Source organism: Mustelus asterias, chromosome 11 (assembly GCF_964213995.1).
Source record: "Mustelus asterias chromosome 11, sMusAst1.hap1.1, whole genome shotgun sequence".
Classification (NCBI taxonomy): Eukaryota; Metazoa; Chordata; class Chondrichthyes; order Carcharhiniformes; family Triakidae; genus Mustelus; species Mustelus asterias.
In genome coordinates this window covers 75,253,184-75,273,901 of record NC_135811.1, presented here as the reverse complement: position 1 = coordinate 75,273,901, position 20,718 = coordinate 75,253,184, and the positions used below count along the sequence as shown (strand labels likewise).

Sequence of the window (20,718 nt, the reverse complement as noted above, 5' to 3'; positions counted from 1 at the left end):
AGGCATGGTAATATAATTCCAAGTCAGGATGTTGCATGGTTTGGAGGGAAACTTGCATGTGTGGCAGCCCCATGCATCTGCTGCCCTTGTCTTTCTAAATGATGGAAGTTGTGGGTTTGGAAGATGCTTTCGAAGGAGCCTTGGTGAATTGTTCCAGTGTATCTTGAATATAGTGCATGCTGCCATCACCACTGTCAGTAGGAGAGGGAGTGAATGTTTTAGGTGATGGGTGCAGTGTCAAACGGCTGATTTGTCCTGTTTGGAGATTAACTTTGCCAGTGTTATTGGAGCTGCACTCATCCAGGCAAGTGGAGTGTTAGAAAGCCAAGCTTTATAAAAAGACTGAAAAAGGATCAAAACCATTGATTGGATTTTAAAAAAGACTGTGGCCACACTGGGGCGACTTGAAACTGCCGCTCCCAAAATTGTTGGAAGCTTGCATCACTGTCCGATAAATTCCATAGCCATTACATAGAGCCAATCCAATATGTACAGCCAACCCAACTAGAAAATCCTAGAGACAATCAATGTGAAGGAGTATGAATGGGATCATCTCCTAACCTTTCCACAGAACAACCAGATCATCAGCTAGGTGGGGACGACATTAGATGTATTCAGCTTAAACAATGAACTCTGGCTGAGAAAGGAATCCATCCCAGCTATCATCTAATCAAATCAAAAGCTACCAGATGAAATACACTAGCCATGACCACACTTGGGTCACTGGTCAGTTGGAGATATTTTTTTTAAAAAATCATTAATGGAACGTGAGCTTCATGGCATGGGCCAGTATTTATTATCCATCCGTACAGGCCCTTGAGAAAGTGGTGGCATGCTGGCTTCTTAAGCTGCTACAGTCCATGAGTTGCAACAACACCCTCAGTGCTGTTAGGAAAAGAATTCCAGGATTTTGATCCAGCAACAAGTGAAAGAATGCTGATATAATTGTAAGTCAGGATCACGCTGGACTTGGATGGGAACACGCAGGTGGCGTTCCCATGCATCTGCTGACCTTGCCTTTTTAGGTGGTACGGGTTGGGAAGATGCTGTTGTAGGAAGCCACTCATTATATAAAATTTATGGTATATTTTTATTAACATTTTCACATGGGATAATCCCTGCTGAAAGTTCATCATGTTACATGTGTGAGAGAGAGAGAGAGCGACTAAAAAGCTGGTGTACATCTTGAATGAACTAATAAACTTGCCCAACTTGTCAGTGAATTCTTGAATCTAATTCTGGCATCATTAACAGGATCACCAATTGGATCTCGACTTGAGGAGCACCCACGCACCCCCCACAGACCCACTGGCGCTGAGAGGTAAGAAACCCTCTTATCAAAAGTTCTTCTCCGTTACACGACTAAGTCAGCTGCTTGTGAGATTCCATATTCTTTGAACACCTCATCCAGAGATTTCAGCTCGAGGCCGCATACTCAGTGCACTCTCTCCGCTAAGGCCTAGCCCATGGTCATTATTGATCCGAATCGGCTAGAGACTCCCAAACTTGGAGTGAAAGGTGGCAGGAAAGAATAGCAAAAGTCTCTTACCTACCACAGAAAAGGGTGGCATGGCCCCTCCGGAAGCAAGAGCAAGAACGATGCACCAACTGAATGAGCTTGAAGGACAGCATTTCGATTTACTAAAAACATTCATTAAAATTGAACTGAAGTATGGAACCGCCAAGGGACAGTGGCCCTTGGATGATATTAAGCGAGCGTGGGGGAAAGCCAAGAGATTGCCCAGCAAGGACCGTGTTCGCTGGTCCCTCACTGTGGTGAGTCAACTTAGACAGCGAAACAAAACTATAGGTCGCACAGAGTTAAGGGACTCCAGGATCAATTAGCTGCAGTATGTACCTCTCTGAAGGAGGAAAAACTGAACTGTCAGAAACTAGCAAACAAGATTGCGATCCTGAAGCACAGTAAACCTCTATCAATACCTATTCCCAGGATGTATCTTGTTCTGGAACAAATAGAACAGGTACAGGCAAGACAGCTAAGGGAAGTTTATGGGGGAGATGAGTCTTCTCCCTCGGAGGACTCGGAGAATGAAGGAGAGGAGGAAACACCTAAGAATATTTTTCCCTTGAAATATAAGAGGGTAAAGATTGAGTTTCAAAGAGCAGATGCAGATGGGGTCACTTGTACCAAGAACAGATATGGTTACACGGCAGTCCATGTACCCACAGACCCAGAAAATGGTAAATGGGCTAAGGAAATACCTCATCCTAAAAAAAGTGGAGCAAAAACGTGGGATGCTTTGAAACGCTTGAAAGGAATTTATGGGCTTCATCCGTTGGACGGTATGCAGATATTACCCTTTATGGTTCCAGATGGAAAAAAAAAGTGTGACGTTACTGACGGCTGCACAAGGAGGATTGGGTCAAGATAGACAGAACTTAAGGGAGGATGGAATCAGATTAGATTGTGTACAGCATACACACCAAGCAAGACAGACTGGAGTAAAATAGCATCATGTCAGCAGTGAGTGAAGAAATCCCTGATTGTGAAGAAAAGTTTAGGACAATGTGGCTCGAGCACTCAGGCATTTGGGAAGTAATTGTGGGAAATATAGATGGAAGTGTGTTGATGCCGTTAAAAATCAGCGTTTGTAGCTGGCCTGAAATCGGAATTATCCAAAATGCTGAACCCGACTGGGAAGAGGAAGGCATTACCGAGGCTCAGCTAGTTACATACCTTAATCAGTTAGAACAGGATATAACAATGTTAGAGCTGCGCAAGTGACAGTGCATTCAACCAATGACAGACGCCTAGATCGAGGTCATAATTGTGGATACGAAGGTCATTGGGCAAAGACATGTTGATCACGCAGGCGAGGCAAGGGAAGGCAGAACGGGAATTCTGAGAAGAATGCTAAAGACAAACCGGACAAGTTAATAGAGCAGTTTGAACAACTCTCTGCCCGACAGCAGGAAGCAGCCCTGCTAGTGGCAAAAAATGGGAGTAGCCACTACCCTCACTTTACTGCTGTTGGCCTTCTTGCAACAACGAGCCGACAGCCTTCATGTGAATGTGAGGGTAGGTGAAGACACCGGAGCAGAATTAACATATATACCCAGGAATCAGTTACCACAGGTTCCCCTGTCTGGGCTAGGTGGACAACTGGGAAACAGATGTACATGTGAGAGACAGTTCCTCTGATATTACAGCTGGGACCAGAATCGAGACGCGTGTAAGGTACGACCAGTCACGTAGGTGCTCACCCAGATGGATTTGGCTTTGTTTTTCTCCAAGGGAAAAGTCATCTGGAATATCAGGCTCTTGGAGACAAACTGAAGGAACACCTGGTTTGGGCTAAGGTCAAGAATGATTGTGCATAGTTACAAATGGACCCAGTAACCTTTACTGGGATGCTTCCACTGGGCAGTATCCCATTAGCCAGACCTCAATAGATGGAATCCTGCCCATCGTGAATCAGTTAGTGGAGAGAGGAATATTGATCAAAACTCAAGTGTATCCAACAGTCTTGTATGGCCAGTGAAGAAAGCGAACAGAATGGAGATTGACAATAGATTATAGGAATGCTAATCAACAAGTGGATAAACTAGCCCCCTTGATAGCCAATCCTTTAACCATCTCTAGCATCCTTTCACCATAGTACAAGTGGTTTTCAGTAATGAAAATGGCAAATGGCTTTTGGGCTGTTCCCTTAGCACCTGAGATTCAACCTTGGTTTGCTTTTGCAATAGACCAACAACAGTACATATGGACTAGACTCAGGGATTCCACAATAGCCCTACAGTTGATCATATGGCATTACGAAACTACCTTCGAGTGATACTGCAGGCTAATTCGGTTATCATCCAATATGTAGATGCTAGTACCAACCAAAGCTGTAGATTCCGTTTCCAACAGGTTGTTGCTGTTTGGGAGATGGCACTCGAAGGCGGACACAAAATCGTTCAAGGCGAGTGGGTATACATCACGAAACCTCAATATGAACTGCTTAATGCTAATTGGAAAGGTCCCCACCACATTCTGCTCGTCACACATTCCACAGTGAAAGTCAAAGGCAAGAAAACTTGGATCCACGTGTCACACATCAAAAGAGCTCCACAGAGAAAGACTAAGTCTAGATACTGTTAATTGATTGCCAAAACAATCAAGCCAGTGTGTTTGTTGACATCACGTTTATTATATCCATTTTCATGTTAATTTTAATGTTTTTGAGTGCAGCGAATCCATCATCCAAGGTTGTCCAGCTCTCCCCTAGGGAATTACAGGTTACTTATCTTTACATGTCCTATACCCATGCTTAACCTCTCAATGTTGGATTTGTTCGCAAATTCCTTTCAATGGGCAAGGTGGGGTGCCAATAAGAGGCTTCCCACTCAATCCTCTGAACACGTCTTCGTGGTGTTTCAATAATGGAACCCATTTCCCCCTCACCCTTGAATGACATTACCAATTGCTCATCCTCAGATATATTGGTACACAGGTTGGTATCAACCTTCCTTTAATATATCCTGCGAACCATCCTTGCGTGAGCTTCATAAAGGTTTACCAAGAGCTCCATGATGCTTCCAGTGTCAAGGCAATAATGTCATCATGTTGGGAAACTTTTACTGCCTGTGGTGCTAACATCATAGTTTGTGCCCCTAATGGCACACAGTTGATCTCATTACCGAACCCTCTCAATGGAACCAAATGGATCTGTGATAACCATGCATATCCATGGTTACCTGCACAGTGGCGTGCATCATGCTACCTTGGCTATGTTATCCCTCACATTTTTTTGTCCCCTCTCCCTTCTCCTGCAAGGAGAAAGAGGACTATCATGGAAACTCAGCACTTCTCTATCCTGCTTCTATGGTATGGTGCAGCCAAAGTATCAATATGGCCTCTGTTTTGGGAAAGGTTGCCAATGACACCTTTTTGGCATTGACTAAGATTAATGATAAGATGGCAACTATCCGCTTGGTAGCCCTCCAGGTAAGAACTGCATGGACAGGTAATGATAGTATTAAAGATGGTGTTAATAACGACAAAGATCAGCCTGGTCAGAAAGCAAGAGCAAAATGTGTTAATAAAAGAACAAGGGCCAGCAGTTTCTGAAAGGAAAACATGAAAACAAGATACAGACTGGCATGTAGGGGAGGTGGGGAAGAAGTGGTGGGAGGGGAAAAAAAATCAAAATGGAAGACAGAGTTCACCGTCGGAGGTTGTTGAACTCAATGTAAAGTGCCTAATCGGAAGACACGGTGCTGTTCCTCCAGTTTGCATTTGGCTTCACTGGAACATTGCAGCAGGCCAAGGATAGAAAGGCAAGGATGAGAGCATGAAGGTGAACTGAAATGGCACGGGACAGGAAGCTCAAGATCATGCTTGTGGACAGAGTGAAGGTGTTCTGCAAAGCGGTCACCCAGTTTGCATTTAATCTCCCCAATGACAAAAATTAGCTAACTAGTAGAATACACAGACACAAAAGGGAACCTAAAGGGATGCTATCTTCTGATATACATGGGTGCTACACACCATTCTAGCAATCAAAGTGGTGTTAATTTCAGAAACAATCCACTATAAATTAACCATCAACAGTTTACACTTGACCAATATTGAAACAGCCAATATTTTTGTAATAATGTCATGGAAGTTAAGAGATTGAAATTAATTTCAAGATGGATCCCAGACCTATTGTATAAAAGTAAAATGGGGACTTTGTTTCATTCATAAATACTTGCAATTACCTGAACTCTGGAGAAAGGCTCAATCACTCGGATAAGATTCTGCTCCAATAAGTTGTCATACAGCTTTGCCAGATGCGTGGTGATAATCGGATCATCCCGTAGTTCTGCTTGGAAATCTGTTAAAGCCTGAACACAAGGACAGAATTGTAATTCACAGGATAACCCAAACTTCAGCAAATTGAAGTAACGCTCATGTGGTTGATGAGTTTGTTTTTTAAACAGGACTAAATTTAACAAGATAGGCCCGATCATGGGTAACTGGCACAGTGACAAAAATCCCCAGGTCAACTATTCTAGAATAACAGACATTTGCATTTAACCTGTGGCTGTTTGCCACCAGTCTTGGCTAAAGATGATTTTTTGCACCAGTGACAGTTAATAAAGGAACTGTTCCGATAGAAGACGCCCATCCAAATGCCTCTCTTTCGTATTCTTACGTATTGCAACAAGTAGATCTGCTATGGTTCCATTAGCACCAATCTTGTCCAAGTTAGAAAGTTGTGGGTTCAAGTCCCACTCCAGGAGCACAAAAACTAGACTGACATTCCAGTGCCAAATTGAGGAAGCATTGCACTGTCAGAGGCTTTATCTTTTGATAGAGATATTAAATTGAGGCCCTGTCAGTCCTCACCAATGAGCACCAAAGATTCCACGGCCCTAGTTCAAAGAAAAGGTTATCCCTGGTGTTCTAGCCAGTCAACACCAAAAATAAATGATAACATTTCTATTTCTGGGAACTTGTTGGGAGCAAACCGGCTGCTTTGTTTTCTACATTACATAATGCCTACACATTACAAAAGTCCTTAATTGGCTGCAAAATGCTTTGTGGTGTTCTGTGGTTGCGGAAGATGCCATTTAAATTCTTTAACAGAAAATTCACTAAGTCTGAGTGAATTCCCAGCCAGTTTGAATTTAGATTTTTGGTTTCAAAAGGACATGTTTATCCCACTATCAAGTCACATAATATCAATATTAACCCGTTAATCACTGTAGCAACCAACAGTTCATAAACACACTACTGAATCCTTAGTTTTCTTCTAATCTTAACATGTTACTTTGAATCGTTTGCAAGTGTCTTGACAAACAATGTGAAAATTGTTCAAAGATGCACATTACTTTGCTTCAAGCTGGGTGTGACATTAATGAAACAGCGCTTATAAAAATGCCCTGACAAACATGTTTGCCACAAAATAAATATCAAAGGCAATACCATTAGGATAAATAGCCTTTAAGAGCAACTGCAACTCAGTGATGTAAGTACGTTTTGCTAACATCTAGTGAACAAACTTTTGAGGAGCATAAACTGCTACAAGTTTACAAACATGTATTATCACCAGCTATTCACAGTACATGGTCATATTTGAGGACAAGCAACTCCCAGTGGAACACTTCCTGTGTTGTGAAATAGCAGGCCAAAATCCCATTCCTTATATGGATAATTTTCCTAAATGGACAACATCCACTTCAATCCCTTTTGCCCCTTTTTCCAACTCTATCCCCACATCCCTTTAAATCAATAATTTTAACATATGCAATGATTGAGCTTCCACAGCCATCTGAGGTAGAAAATCCCAAAGATTTACAATCAGAGTAAAAATATTTCTCCTCATCTCGGTCCTAAGTGGCCTCCTCCTTGTATTGAAATTGTGCCCCTGGTTCTAGATTCCCATGATGTGGAGATGCCGGCGTTGGACTGGGGTAAACACAGTAAGGAGTTTAACAACACCAGGTTAAAGTCCAACAGGTTTATTTGGTAGCAAAAGCCACACAAGCTTTCGGAGCTGCAAGCCCCTTCTTCAGGTGAGTGGGAACTCTGTTCACATATTTGTTCACATATTCTAGATTCCCAGCCAGGAGAAACATCTTACCTGCATCTACCTTGTCTTTCCCTTCTCGTATTTTGTAGGTTTCAATGCAATCACCTCTCATTTTGAGACAGGTCCAGTTTCCTCAATCTTTTGTCATAGGACAGATCTGCCAGTTCTAGTACAAGTCTGGTGAACCTTTGCTGCACTCCCCCTATGACAATAATATCCTATGGTAAGGGGACCAAAACTGCACAGAGTACTCCTGGTGCGGTCTAACCAAGGTTCTATACAACTTAAGACATTGCTTCTCCTGCATTTGAATCCTCTTTCGATAAAGGCTAACATATATTAGCCTTTCATTGAAGCTTTGAAACCTTTCCTCCACAAATAGGTTAAACTTACTTCTATTTCTTGTGCAACGAGAAGTCAAATATGGTATCAGCTAACATGGTTACTTAGAACTTCATGGCCCAGCAAGCCTCATCCCTTTCACTATTGGCTCTGCAATCAGTGAAGAGTGAAATTTCTCATTAATTTCAATTGAGTTTCATGATAGCTTACCTTCTCAAAATCAGCCAGCGATCGATTCTTGCTTGCTCGGGCCACACATTTTAGTGAATCGGTCTTAAAATAAATCAAAAAGTAACTGTTAACAGAGGTACAATTACTAGTTGCAGTTGGAGTCCACTACAATCACCATTTAAACATACTAGCAGCACAAAAGAATAGCAAAACTTATTTTATCACCTACTCATGTTTTATCGAAGCGTCATACCATTTCACTCCAAACTTTCAACAAAAGCCAATAACAGTCCAATTGTGTGTGTGTGTCAGGACCGAGAGAGGACAGTAGGTTGATAATTTACTATCCTTGCCAGGCCAATACGAATATTGCTCTATCCATAGCTCTATTTTGTGCTTTTTGGTCATGTTTTTCAGTGAATTTGTGAGGCAGTGCTAAAGTTGATGCTTTTTTCAATCTGTTAAACTTTACCTTCTCAGTTATACATCACTATCTGCATGGCTCAACATGCTTCAAGCTGAAACACAAACTCTATGGAAAGACAATAATTCAGCCAAATGCGAGGCTCAAATCCTTTTTCTTCACAGTCTAACTTTCATGAATGTTACAAATTTCAAAAGTGACACCACATGCTCACTAATCACGTAATGGGCAAACGTATGACCAGTGGTGGAACCATGCCATAAAGAGAATGAAGACTGTAGATTTGTTCCTTAATGTCTGAAAATCAACTGATCTTAGCTAGCACACTACAAGTGCTACAATTGATAGTCCTAGGCTTTCTGATTCTGACTAGAAGTGTATGCACATCAGAAGGTGTATGCTCTTTACAGCTGAACATCTGCTAAGTTCAAATTGCAAAGCTTTTGGGTGAGATACCAGAGATCTGCCAGTATTAAGGATAGCTTCAGGAGGCAAGAAAAATTGATGGAAAAATTAAATTGCGCTAGACCACTAACACACCAGAGATCCAGACCTGGAGAAGGTGGGAAAATAATTCAGATACTTAATTGGGAAGAGGGTGAAATTACCAATGACTTGGCCTCACATCTGTTTTTCCACATACTGTTCATATCTTTTGCAAACTAGCCAAATGGAAAGGGTCCTTAGTAAATGCATTGACAACTCCATCTTGCTTTCTTCAAATATAGTCTAGGGCTACCCATGAAAGGTAGCCCATACTATGGTCATAAATCTCCCCTGAAAGGCCCAGTCCTGTCGATTGTAATACGCACATGGAAATGGATGTCAAGATCAACTCTGGGTCATGACTGCATGGATGACAAAATCTTCCAGTAACCCACGGTCCATTTATGTGAGAACAGATTACACTTCCCCACAATGCAACATACTATGCCAGATTTCAAAACATAATAGGAAGGAAACAAATGCATACACCAAGTAAATTGAAGGCAAAAGATCCAAAACCATCCATCAGTAACAGACAAAATCTATGCTAAGAAAACATTCATTACTCTTTCTTCTCATCTTCCCCCTTTTCCCAAAATTAAACGTTTAATTTTTTATTACCTGTCTGCCAGCATATCGGAGTGCAAGCTTCCCACTCACCAATGCCTGCACATCTTCTGGTCTGAAAAAAAAACATTGAAAATTGCCAAGTGACCCACATTTCTTCAAATATTGAAATACAATTTGCTAAAGCTCACCCTTGACCAAGCTTCACCCTTTTCCCTCCCCAACACAAGGCAATGCGAAGGCATTGCCATCACAATGGAGTAACGCATCTTTGAAATACCACATATTTAGGTTATTGTGGACATCAGCTTAAAAGGCGTTCTGCAGCATTAGTTCCACAAGTATTTTCAAAACCACAAATTTTGATCTTCATTAAGTATAGTCAAAAGAAAAGGAGAATGTGCTACGGTCTTCACTAGCATCAAGAAATTCTACAAAATATAAATTGGACACCTAAACCCATATATCATAGAATCCCTACAGTGCTGAAGGAGGCCATTCGGCCCATCGAGCACTGACAACAATCCCATTGTAACTCCATATATTTACCCTGCTAATCACCCTGACACTAAGGGGCAATTTACCATGGGCAATCAGCCTAACTGCACATTTTTGCGAATGTGGGAAGAGCACCTGGAGGAAACCCACACAGACATGGGGAGAATGCGCGGAGTCTGCACAGTCACCCGAGGCCAGAATGTGAGGCAGCAGTGCTAACCACTGTGCTGCCCTTCATCACAGTGTCAGCATTATTCTGAAATTACCTTCAAAATCAGTTTTTTGGCCTCCAAGCCTTCACATTATGTATTTCTTTCCCCCATGTGTTCAGTGTTTTCCTGCCTGTAATATGGTGCACAAACCTGAGTTGACATTCATTGAGATCATGGCTGGCTGTTCACTTCAACTCCACCTTCCTACAATAACCCCACATCCCTTGATTGCCTTCGAACCCGGCACAAGCAATTTTGATCAAAAGCTTTCAAACTTACGTATTTAACATAATTTTGCAGAGTAGCATATATTTCAATGCTGTGATAGCTTTGGGACTATCAATAGAATCATATCCTTCAAATGCCTCGTAAAAATAGGAGTAAGCAGTCTTCCAGTCCTTCTCTTCAGCAGCATGAATAATACCTAGAAGCAACAATCTCAGATTAACACAAAACTAATTTGCAGCCAGGTTTAGAGGAAGGCTATTTTCTTGCCTGGATCAACTATTTCCCCATTGTACACCTCCAGCAGGCAAATAGACATTGGGCAACTCCACTTGGACAGTATTTCAATTAGTATTAGGTTAAACTGTTCCAAACCAATGACAGCAGGAATGCCTTAAAAGCCTGGATTCTCAAAACGCCCAATGACTTCATTGGGAGTGGTGGTCAGGGGGGCACCCTGGGATTTGGCAGCTCTAGAGAGAGTTGACTTTCTGCTAAGAACGGTTAGACAAGATCTACCCTTCTGATTAACAGCATTTCATCTGATCTACTTCAACCGGTACAATGACTGAAAGAAAAACACAAAAGATATCAACATCAGCATGAATCCAACTTACTATTCTTCTTGTGAAGGCTAGGCAGGAGTGGCTATTGCTGAAGGACATGCTCTATGATCTCAGGTTGCCTCAGTTAAATTCCCTTCAAGGGATCTTAGCTGGTCAGTGGTTGGTCTGACCAATGGGGACAGCTGGGGAATTAGTTTTCAGCATATTACTTACTGGCCTTTAAAATTAATGGGAAACTATCAAACTCGTTTCATTGCAATTGATTCTCAGTTGGATAGTTGACAAAATGGCACTTTTGCTATTGCAACTTTTATATTTATCAGCAGTAATGACCAGGGATCCATTCAAAGGCACCAATAGTTGTCTTTGTCTTCTTGTAGAAGTCTCAGTGCCAGCAACAGCAATCTTAATACTGCCACAGGAAATATGTATATTACTTGAAATACATACATCTGTTGAAAGCACCTGGTTTCACTCACCAAAGTCTGTTGCTAATTCCATCCGACTATCAGGTTTATCAGACCTCTGATTTTAAACTAGCTTGTCCCACATTGTCCCAACAAGCCATGCATTTCAAGGCCTAATTATCTTGACCTAGCATGTAACCACTTCAAAAGTAGGAAAAAATCCCACATCCATTTTGGCTGTTCCTCCAGTTCCAAGTCCATCAATTTCTAATTTCACTTTTCTCTTCCTTTTTCCTCTTTATCCTTCTCACCACTGTGCCTCTCCTCTTTTCTCTATCCTTGGGTACTCTATCTTCACAATTCCTCAGCACTCATCTACTCTTCTGTTACCGTCACAGGCTTAGTTCTCTTGCCATTGTCCAACAGACCCACTGAAGTATTGGTTGCTGCCTTCCAGCAAGCATACCCCATTTAACACATACTTCTCTCTCTGCACTTATCCCTGCTAAGGGCTAATCTTGCCCAACTCCTTTCAGTCCCCCTCATTGCTCCCATCGCTACTTCTTTGGACTCTGCCAATGGATTGGCCATTATCTCTGCACCTCATCCCAGAACATCCATTCACTTGTGAACAAGATCCTTACCATCCATGAAGTTGTGAATGATCACATCGATAATATGGCCTTGACAAAGACATGGATGAGGTAAATGGAAGGAAAAGTCCTACTGTGATGCATTAAAAAGGTAACATGTTTTATTTGTATTCCATACCTGATTGCATATCAAGTGCAGCCTGTAGTTTGGGTGGGCAATAAATTGCATTTGCAGTTGTTCGTGCTGAGGTCAGGGCAGCTCGTGCTTTTGGCAAGTTGCTCAGAGCATGATATGTCTTACTCTCCAACAGCTGAACTTCCACCAAAAGTGCCTTGTCATCCATCTTCTTCAGCTCACGAAGCAACTGTGATCCTGAAAAACATTCGGAAATTTAGCTTTTTTTATAAAAAGATGAGCTCCAAATCTGTATCAAGTAGGATTTTACAAATGGTGTAATAATTCACATGACTAAACCAAAGCTCTCAGAAGTATTTCTGAAATACGGGTCGTCAGTTTGAAACAATACTAATCCTACTGGCGACAAAGTCGAATTAAGAAAAGTTGAGATTTTACCTTTAAACCATTTCCCGTTTATCTACCTAATTGTCACATTTTCTGACTTGATGGTGAAGGATGATCAACAACTTGCATTTATTTAGTTCCCATGACATTGGAAAATAAAAGTCAGCAGTGCTGCACAGGAGGAAAAAGGAAGACACTGAACCTCTTTGGGAAAGGTGACAAAATCGGCCTAAACTGTGGCCCAAAAATCAGATAAGGGACAATTATTCATCCTATAAAGTCCCAATTTTCACTCAAATTTTCCAGTTGCGAAATTTCTTCTGACTCGTTTGGCTTTTTAAACTTGGTGGGCAAGCAGCTACCTGCTAATGTTCTGTCCTGATTATGGATTTGGGTACAATTAGGGAACAGCTTCTTTCCAACAAAGGCTTGTACTTTATTCTAATTGGTCAGCTTCATGAAAGATTGGAGAGGGTAGAAATGGACAAGGGTCATGGGGAGGATAATGCAATGGAGGCAGACAGCATGAAAGAGCAGCAGGTGAGTGAGCAAAGGTTGTGGTGCGGAGCTATGAGGTTGAGCAGGGAGCACCATTTCCATTGTCTCCTTGTTTGGGTACTGCAGGAACATAATTCTTTTGAGAAGCATTTACAAAAAAATCATCCATAACATGAGAGATCAGGAAATTGGCAGAAAACTTCAACTTGAATATTAAATCTAATTAAGTGTAGAAACTTCAAAAATCTGCATTTAATGAATACTGATCACAAAAATGAAACAGAAAATAGGAGGAGACAGCCATTTGGCCCCGAGAGCCTGTTCCACAATTCATTATCATTCAACTCAGTAACCTCTTCTCACTTTCCACCCACCTCACCCCCATACCCTTTGATCTGTTTAACCCCCAAGAGTTATATTTAACTCCTTCTTGAAAACATACAATGTTTTGGCCTAAACTTCTTTGTGGTAAAAATTCCACAGGCTCACCTGAAGACATTTCTCCTCATCTCAGTCCTAAATGGTTTACTCCGTATCCTTAGGCTATGACCCCTGGCCCTGGAATCCCTTTCCATCAAGAACATCCTTCCTGTATCAACTGTCTAATTCTGTTAGAATTTTAGATTTCTAGGAGATCCTCCTCACCTCATTCTTTAAAATGCTTGTAAATACAATCCTAATCAACACAATCCTCTCCTCATAGGTCAGTCCCACCATCTCAAGAATTAGTTTGGTAAATCTTCATAGCACTCGTTCTAAGGCAATCCCTCAGATAAGGAGACCAAAATTGCACACAATATTCCAGGTGTGGTCTCACCAAGGAACTGTATAATTACAGCAAGACATCCCCGTTCCTTTACTTGAATCCTCTCACTATGAAGGCCAACATACCATTTACTGACTTCACCGCCTGCTGCACCGACATGCCTACTTTCAGCAATTGGTGTGCAAGGACACCCAGGTCTTGTTGCCCATTCCCCTCTCTTGAACTATAGCCAGATAATAATCTGCCTTCCTGTTTTTGCTACCCAAGTGGATAACTTTGCATTTATCCATATTATACTGCATCTGCCCACTCAATTTGTCCAAATCACATTGAAGCATCTCTGCACAGCTCACCCTCCCACCCAATCTTACATCATTTGCAAATATGGAGATATTACATTTTGTTCCCTCATCTAAATCTAAATGTTGTGAATAGCTGGGTCCTAACACTGATCCCTGCAGTACCCCACTAGTCACTGACTGCCATTTGGAAAAGACCCGTTTATTCTCACTCTTTGTTTCCTGTCTGCCAACCAGTTTTCTATCCATCTCAATACATGCTAATCTCTTATGTGGGACTTTGTCAAAAGCCTTCTAAGTTCAAATAAACCACATCCAATGGCTCCCCTTTGTCAACTCTACCAATTAAATCCCAAAAGAATTCCAGCAGATTTGTCAAGCATGATTTCCCGTTTGTAAATCCATTTGGACTCTGCCTGATCCCGTCAGTGTTTTCCAAGTGCTTGGCTATCTCAACTACCGACCTCAGGTGGATTTGTCTATAATTCCCTGTTTTCTCTCTATCCCCACTTTTTAAATAGTGAGGTTACATTATATACCCTCCAATCTGTAGCAACTGTTCAAGAGTCTATAAAATCTGGGAAGATGACCACCAATGTATACACTATTACTAGGGCCACTTCTTTGGGATGTAGATTATTAGGCCCTGGGGATTTATTGTCCTTCAATTTCCCCAACACCATTTCCCTACTGATACTGATTTCCTTCAGCTCCTCCCTCACTAAAGACTGGGTTCCCTGACATTTCTGATGCGTTATTTGCATCCTCCTTTGTGAAGGTAGAACAATGTACGTACTTAGTTGGTCAGCCATTTCTTTGTTCCCCATTATAAATTCCCCTGTTTCTGATTGTAAGGGACCTACATTTGTTTTCACCAATCCTTTACTCATCAGTTTTTATGTTCCCTGCAAGCTTACTCTCTTATCCCTTTCTTAAATCAATGCCCTTTGTCCTCCTTTGCTGAATTCTAAACTACTCCAAATTCTCAGGTCTGCTGTTTTTTCTGAACTATTTGTATGCCTCTTCCTTCTTTGGACTGCTTCAGTTTAGCATGAGCATCATTTGGCGGAAATGGCAAAAGTTTTTATTGAATATTTCTAAAATTTATCATTGCTGTCGCCAAATATGATTCAGGATTACGAGTTTTAGAAATGTAGCTGCAGACAAATTGGGACAGTTTGGATTGTATCCATATGGACTATTCTGGCTTGATAAATTTACAAAATTCTTGAGATATCCCTGGATTAAAATACATTGCAATATAAAGATATATCACATAACTAACACCAAGTTAATTAACATAAGGATAGTTGAGATGAGATTGAGATTCTTAATGTCAGATCCCAGGATCACAAAATATGTAATTTTAAATGCGCAGTGCATCAAAATGTTTCAATCAAACACATATAGTAACCCAACAATAATCCAGTGAGCCCCTCAAGTCTGTTTCTCGTTACACTGTTAGATCATGGCTCATCCATACTTTTAACTTAACTCCAACTTCACTCTACCCAGGATATCCTTCCCCAACATTTTCGTCTTGATAATCTCAACTGGTCAAGCATTGGGAGCTTTTTGGGGTGCAGTGTTCTAGATTTCTAAGTAATTTGTGTGCGCGCACATGTGTGCATGCTGGTGTGAGCGCATTTCCACAGTATTCAAGACACTGCATAATTGGAAAAACCTTTTCAGAATGGCCAGTCACCACCATCTGAATGAACACAAAGTACGGTTTACAATGCTGATGTGAATTTCAATTTCTGAGCCAAATCTTTTACAAGCAAGGTCTAAACGAGTCAAAGTTTGACTTGCATTGCATCACCTGTCACTCAAGACTACTCACTTTCCACACTTAGCTTTAAACCTCATTTCCTCTCCTCTACAGCTATTGTCTAGGTCACCTCTAGGAGAAAAGGGCGAGCTGACAAGACCAGTTCCAATCAGTAAAAAGCATCTCGTACATTAATTATTTTGCTCTTTCAGAAAACCCAGTTTAACAGGAACATTGTTATCACCCAATGTTTACAGGTGCATATTTCCAGCCAAAGCCACAGTAAAGTGGTCAAGAGCAAAAATTCTGAAACAGGGTCACTAAGCACAACTCTAACTGTCGAGATACAATAACTTAACAGATGAGACACGGAACCGGAGACTTGTCTAGACGTATGCTTGGCTGGTTATTGACCAAATCCAAACAGCCATGATGGGAAGCCCTTTAAAAATAGGGTCAAAAGTCATTCTCTGGTCCAAATACAAGTGGATGATCTGATCTTAGGTCTTGGCTATTGTCTCACTTGTTACACTGCTGAAAAGTGGAGGAGCACACCTCTTCAATACCCAACTACCCGGCTCTCTCACTTCAGCCATACTTTGCGCTTCCAGCAGAACACCTCAAACCTTTCAAGAACAGACAAGAAAATTCAGACAAACTTAGGCGCCAGTGTATATACAGGGTGCTGCATCTCTCGACACTTAATACTAGGTCACTAAACTTGAAAAAAAAAATTGAAGCAGAAAAGATGAAATTACTGATTAGCAATGGTATCTGGCTGCTGGGCATAGGTTGAAAACAATGTGCAAAGCATAAAAATGGAAATCCAAGTTGGCTTTTTTTGACAGATCTTGAACATGGTTTAACATGGACAGAATGAAGGCAAACTCCTGTACACTAATAACTTGGGCAATGGACATACATGCTAATGAATAAAATAATCTAATACCCATTCTGTTAACTACTCAATTTTGTAGGATATGCATCTTTGGTATGGGAGGGGCCTTTGAAATGTCTCTCCAAGATACAGCAAAGGTGCTAAATAAAGGCTAGTCTCTTGAAATATTTTCAAACTATAAAAATAAAAGCCGAAATTTAAAACAGTGAAAATTCAGCATACCTGTGCCAACATATATCCTGTAACTAAATCCAATTATACTTAAATAGTGTGCTGGCCTCTAGTGGACTGTCAGGGATGCACAAGCCAAAATTTGTAGAGCTCTGACCCCTAGTGGAATTTGTATGTTGTACACTGAAAAGAACCAATGGCTTAGATAGAGCAAGCCATCATGGCTATAACCAAAATGGTTCAGGAGAAATGCCTTAAAATATTTTGTGAAGTGCATTGCAAGGGACTTAATATTCCTCAAACTAACAAGATACAAAAATCAACACACTGGCCTCATTTTAAACTGAGGCCAGAAATAGTTCTGCTGTTTTGAAGCATGGTAACAGCACTTAAAAGTGTACTACTTTGTGAAGTTCTTGGAGATGCATATCAGAGATGCAATAAAGACCCTATAAAAAAAAAACTCCTATATTTCTTCTTGAACCTCAACAAAAATATGGAAATTCAGATTGTTTATCCTGAAATCAGTTTCAAAACAAAACAAAGCATCTCAGGATATTAAATAGGTCAATACTAGGCTCAAACTTGAATTAAAATCACAATTTAAAAGTATGTGTTCATATCTTGGTGTTAAATCAATTTCAGTATAGTTTTCCCAGGGAGCAGTGTTTAGATCATTTGATTGCACTACCTAGTTGAGCATTTTTAAGTATCTGACTAATCAGTCACCACAAGAGCCACCCAAAACAGCTTTAAAAAAACCATACATTTCCCAAACTAAAACATACACAGCTTAAAGCAATCACAGATTTCAAACCAATAACAAAATGCAGCACTTAGACCAGCAGTACTCAACCTGTGTGCTAATTCATGACCACCATCACCGTAGATATACAAGAGATAGTGAAAGATGAGGAAATTCTTGCATTCTAATTTACCTTGAAGCAAGTTTGGATTGAAGTTTAGAACACAAGCCACCCACAACATACTGACTGCCACAATGATCACAGCTCCCAGGCTAGCTACCCAATAGATGAAAGGCAGTATCAATAGTTACCTAATTGCAATGCCTCCTGGTACCTCTTAGTGTCAAAGTACAGAGAAACCAAGCGAGCCTGTATAGGAAATATTAAAATAGTTAAAATGTACGTGTTTCAACTGAAGTTTGAACTCAAGTCATTTTTATAGTTTGAATTATACTTTTAAAAGTATTTTTAAAATCCTTTAGCTCCTTTGCCAAATTTCCGTATCTTTAAATCTTTTAAGATCTACCCATACTTAGCTGACAGCCATCCTAACATCTAAAAACATCAATGTAACAAAATTATTCTGAGGTGCAGTTGCATTGTGAAAAAATAGTTTAACGGTTTGAATTAGACTGATGAAAAATGGAACAAGAAAAAGTTCTGCAGCAGCAGGGCAGTTGAATTATTTCTTCTAGTTTCCTTTTTTTGCACCCACAGTCAAGATCTGAGCCCTACTAAATCAGGAGAAATGCAGTGTTATGCTGCTTTACATTTCCTTTGCCATCACCAATTATTTTTGATAACCAAGTGAGTTTTTCAGCCGGAAGTTAATAATGAGCAAATCATCATGGAAAGTGCACTCAAAGTGCAAGGAACCACTATGGATAAAATCCAAATAAAATAATGTATCTAAAAGTGGTTTGATTACTGTTCAAATGTGCATGTCAGCAGAGCTCGTATGATGACAAATGGAAGATTTTAAAATATGCTCATTAAATTGCATCTTTAAGCCAATTAACTACCCTCAGCACCAGGATCAAGCAGTTAGCTGCAAGCACTAGTTATTAGCTGGATCAGGCTACACTAGTTAGTGCTCTTGCACTCTTAGTCAATCTCTGCTAAATTGAAGTTGATATTTAAAAAATGCACAACATTTGGTGATAAAGATTATTATTTAAATAATTAAAAAATCATCTTATTTACACAACATTATCAAAACAAATTTGGTATTGGTGAACATAAAATGCCAACATTAAAAAAATTACAATAGCCGTGGCAGCAAAATCGTGCTCACTGATGTTATAAAAACCATGGAAGTCAGTGTTTGCATTGGTCAACATATCAAGAGCCTTATCATGGGCAAACGTTTTGTTGAAGTGTCAACATATAATTTGCAGGTTATCAGAACTAAATGTGCATGCCCAAACTGATCAGAAGAGATGCTTCAGATCTTAAGAACCAAATTTGATTCTTTATAGATACAATCATACTTTCTTCACGCTCAGCACTAAGGGCCATGCTCAAGTCACTAATTTAACTTTACACGCGCGTACCTGGTATTGTACGGATTTGTATTGCTCAAGTAAAAATCTGACATGAATCGTCTTCTGACCTTGTTCCGAAAGCTAGAGCATTACTGCTCTTTGCATCACAAATTGATAGATGTAAATAAGCCTGCCTTTTAATCAATAACACAGACAATACAACAGCTTAAGGTGTCTTACAGAATATTGCATGTACATTTCTTCCTTGGGATACAAAACTAAAATGTACACTTCACTCACCAACAATGCCAAATCTGTACGGGTATATATGTGGTAACCCCATTAGAGTTTATGGGATCTCATTGTACTGCACTGGCGAGACCACATCTGGAGTATTGTACCGGTCTTTCATAAGGAAAGATGTAACTGGGCGGCACGGTAGCACAGTGGTTAGCACTGCTGCTTCACAGCTCCAGGGACCTGGGTTCGATTCCCGGCTTGGGTCACTGTCTGTGTGGAGTTTGCACATTCTCCTCGTGTCTGCGTGGGTTTCCTCCGGGTGCTCCGGTTTCCTCCCACAGTCCAAAGATGTGCGGGTTAGGTTGATTGGCTATGCTAAAATTGCCCCTTAGTGTCCTGAGATGTGTAGATTAGAGGGATTAGCGGGTAAGAAATGTAGGGATATGGGGGTAGGGCCTGGGTGGGATTGTGGTCGGTGCAGACTCGATGGGCCGAATGGCCTCTTTCTGTACTGTAGGGATTCTATGATTTAAATGCAATAGTTCAGAGGAAATTCACTAGATTAATAACTGGAATGGGTGGCTTATCTGATGAGAAAAGGTTGGACAGGCTAGGTTTGTATCTGCTCGAGTTTAGAAGACTATGAAGCAACTCGATTGAAACACAAAATCCTGAGAAGACTTGACAAAGTGAAATGAGAACTCGGGGTCAAGGTTTAAAAATAAGGGGTCTCCCATTTATGATAGAGATGAGGATTTTTTTCTCTCAGGTGGGTCAGGAGATTTTGGAATTTTCTTCCTCAAAAGATGGTTGAGGCAGAGTCCTTGAATATCTTTAAGGCAGAGGGAGATGGATTGTTGATAAGCAAGTGGGTGAAAGGTTATTGGGGTAGGGAGGACTGTGAAGTTGAGGTTAAAATCAGACTAGCCATGACTGAGTGGCCTACTCCAGCTCCTAATTCATATGCAATGCAAGTGACAAGTTATGCGTGTCCAAGAACAAAGTAAACTTATCACAATCATTGAATGGTTACAACAGAGGCGGCGGCCTTTTGGCTCATCCTTCCCTGTGCTCTCTCTCAGCAAGAGTAACTCAGTTGGTCCCACTCTTTCTCCATTCTCGCCAGGAGCTTATTTAATTCCTTTTCGAAAGCTACAATTGAATTTGCCTCCATCAGATTCAGGAAATGCATCCCCACTTTTAAACACTCGGGGCGGAATTTTCCGGTTCCACCCATCACAGGAATCGTAGCGGGTGTGACATGGACCAGACAGAAGTCCATTGACCTCAGGAGGGATTTTCCGG

At 40.9% G+C, this 20,718-nt stretch overlaps 1 protein-coding gene across 1 annotated transcript in view; it reads right to left on the bottom strand.

The window, feature by feature from the left end:
- Positions 1-20,718, bottom strand: part of LOC144500597 (26S proteasome non-ATPase regulatory subunit 11) — a 72,145-nt gene that overhangs the window by 13,877 nt on the left and 37,550 nt on the right. The window contains exons 5-10 of the mRNA XM_078223775.1: positions 18,001-18,058; positions 12,196-12,390; positions 10,506-10,650; positions 9,571-9,631; positions 8,079-8,141; positions 5,710-5,835 (exon numbers count right to left, since the gene is read on the bottom strand). Coding sequence (XP_078079901.1) covers positions 5,710-5,835; positions 8,079-8,141; positions 9,571-9,631; positions 10,506-10,650; positions 12,196-12,390; positions 18,001-18,058 — 648 coding nt within the window. The remainder of the gene's footprint in view (positions 1-5,709; positions 5,836-8,078; positions 8,142-9,570; positions 9,632-10,505; positions 10,651-12,195; positions 12,391-18,000; positions 18,059-20,718) is intronic.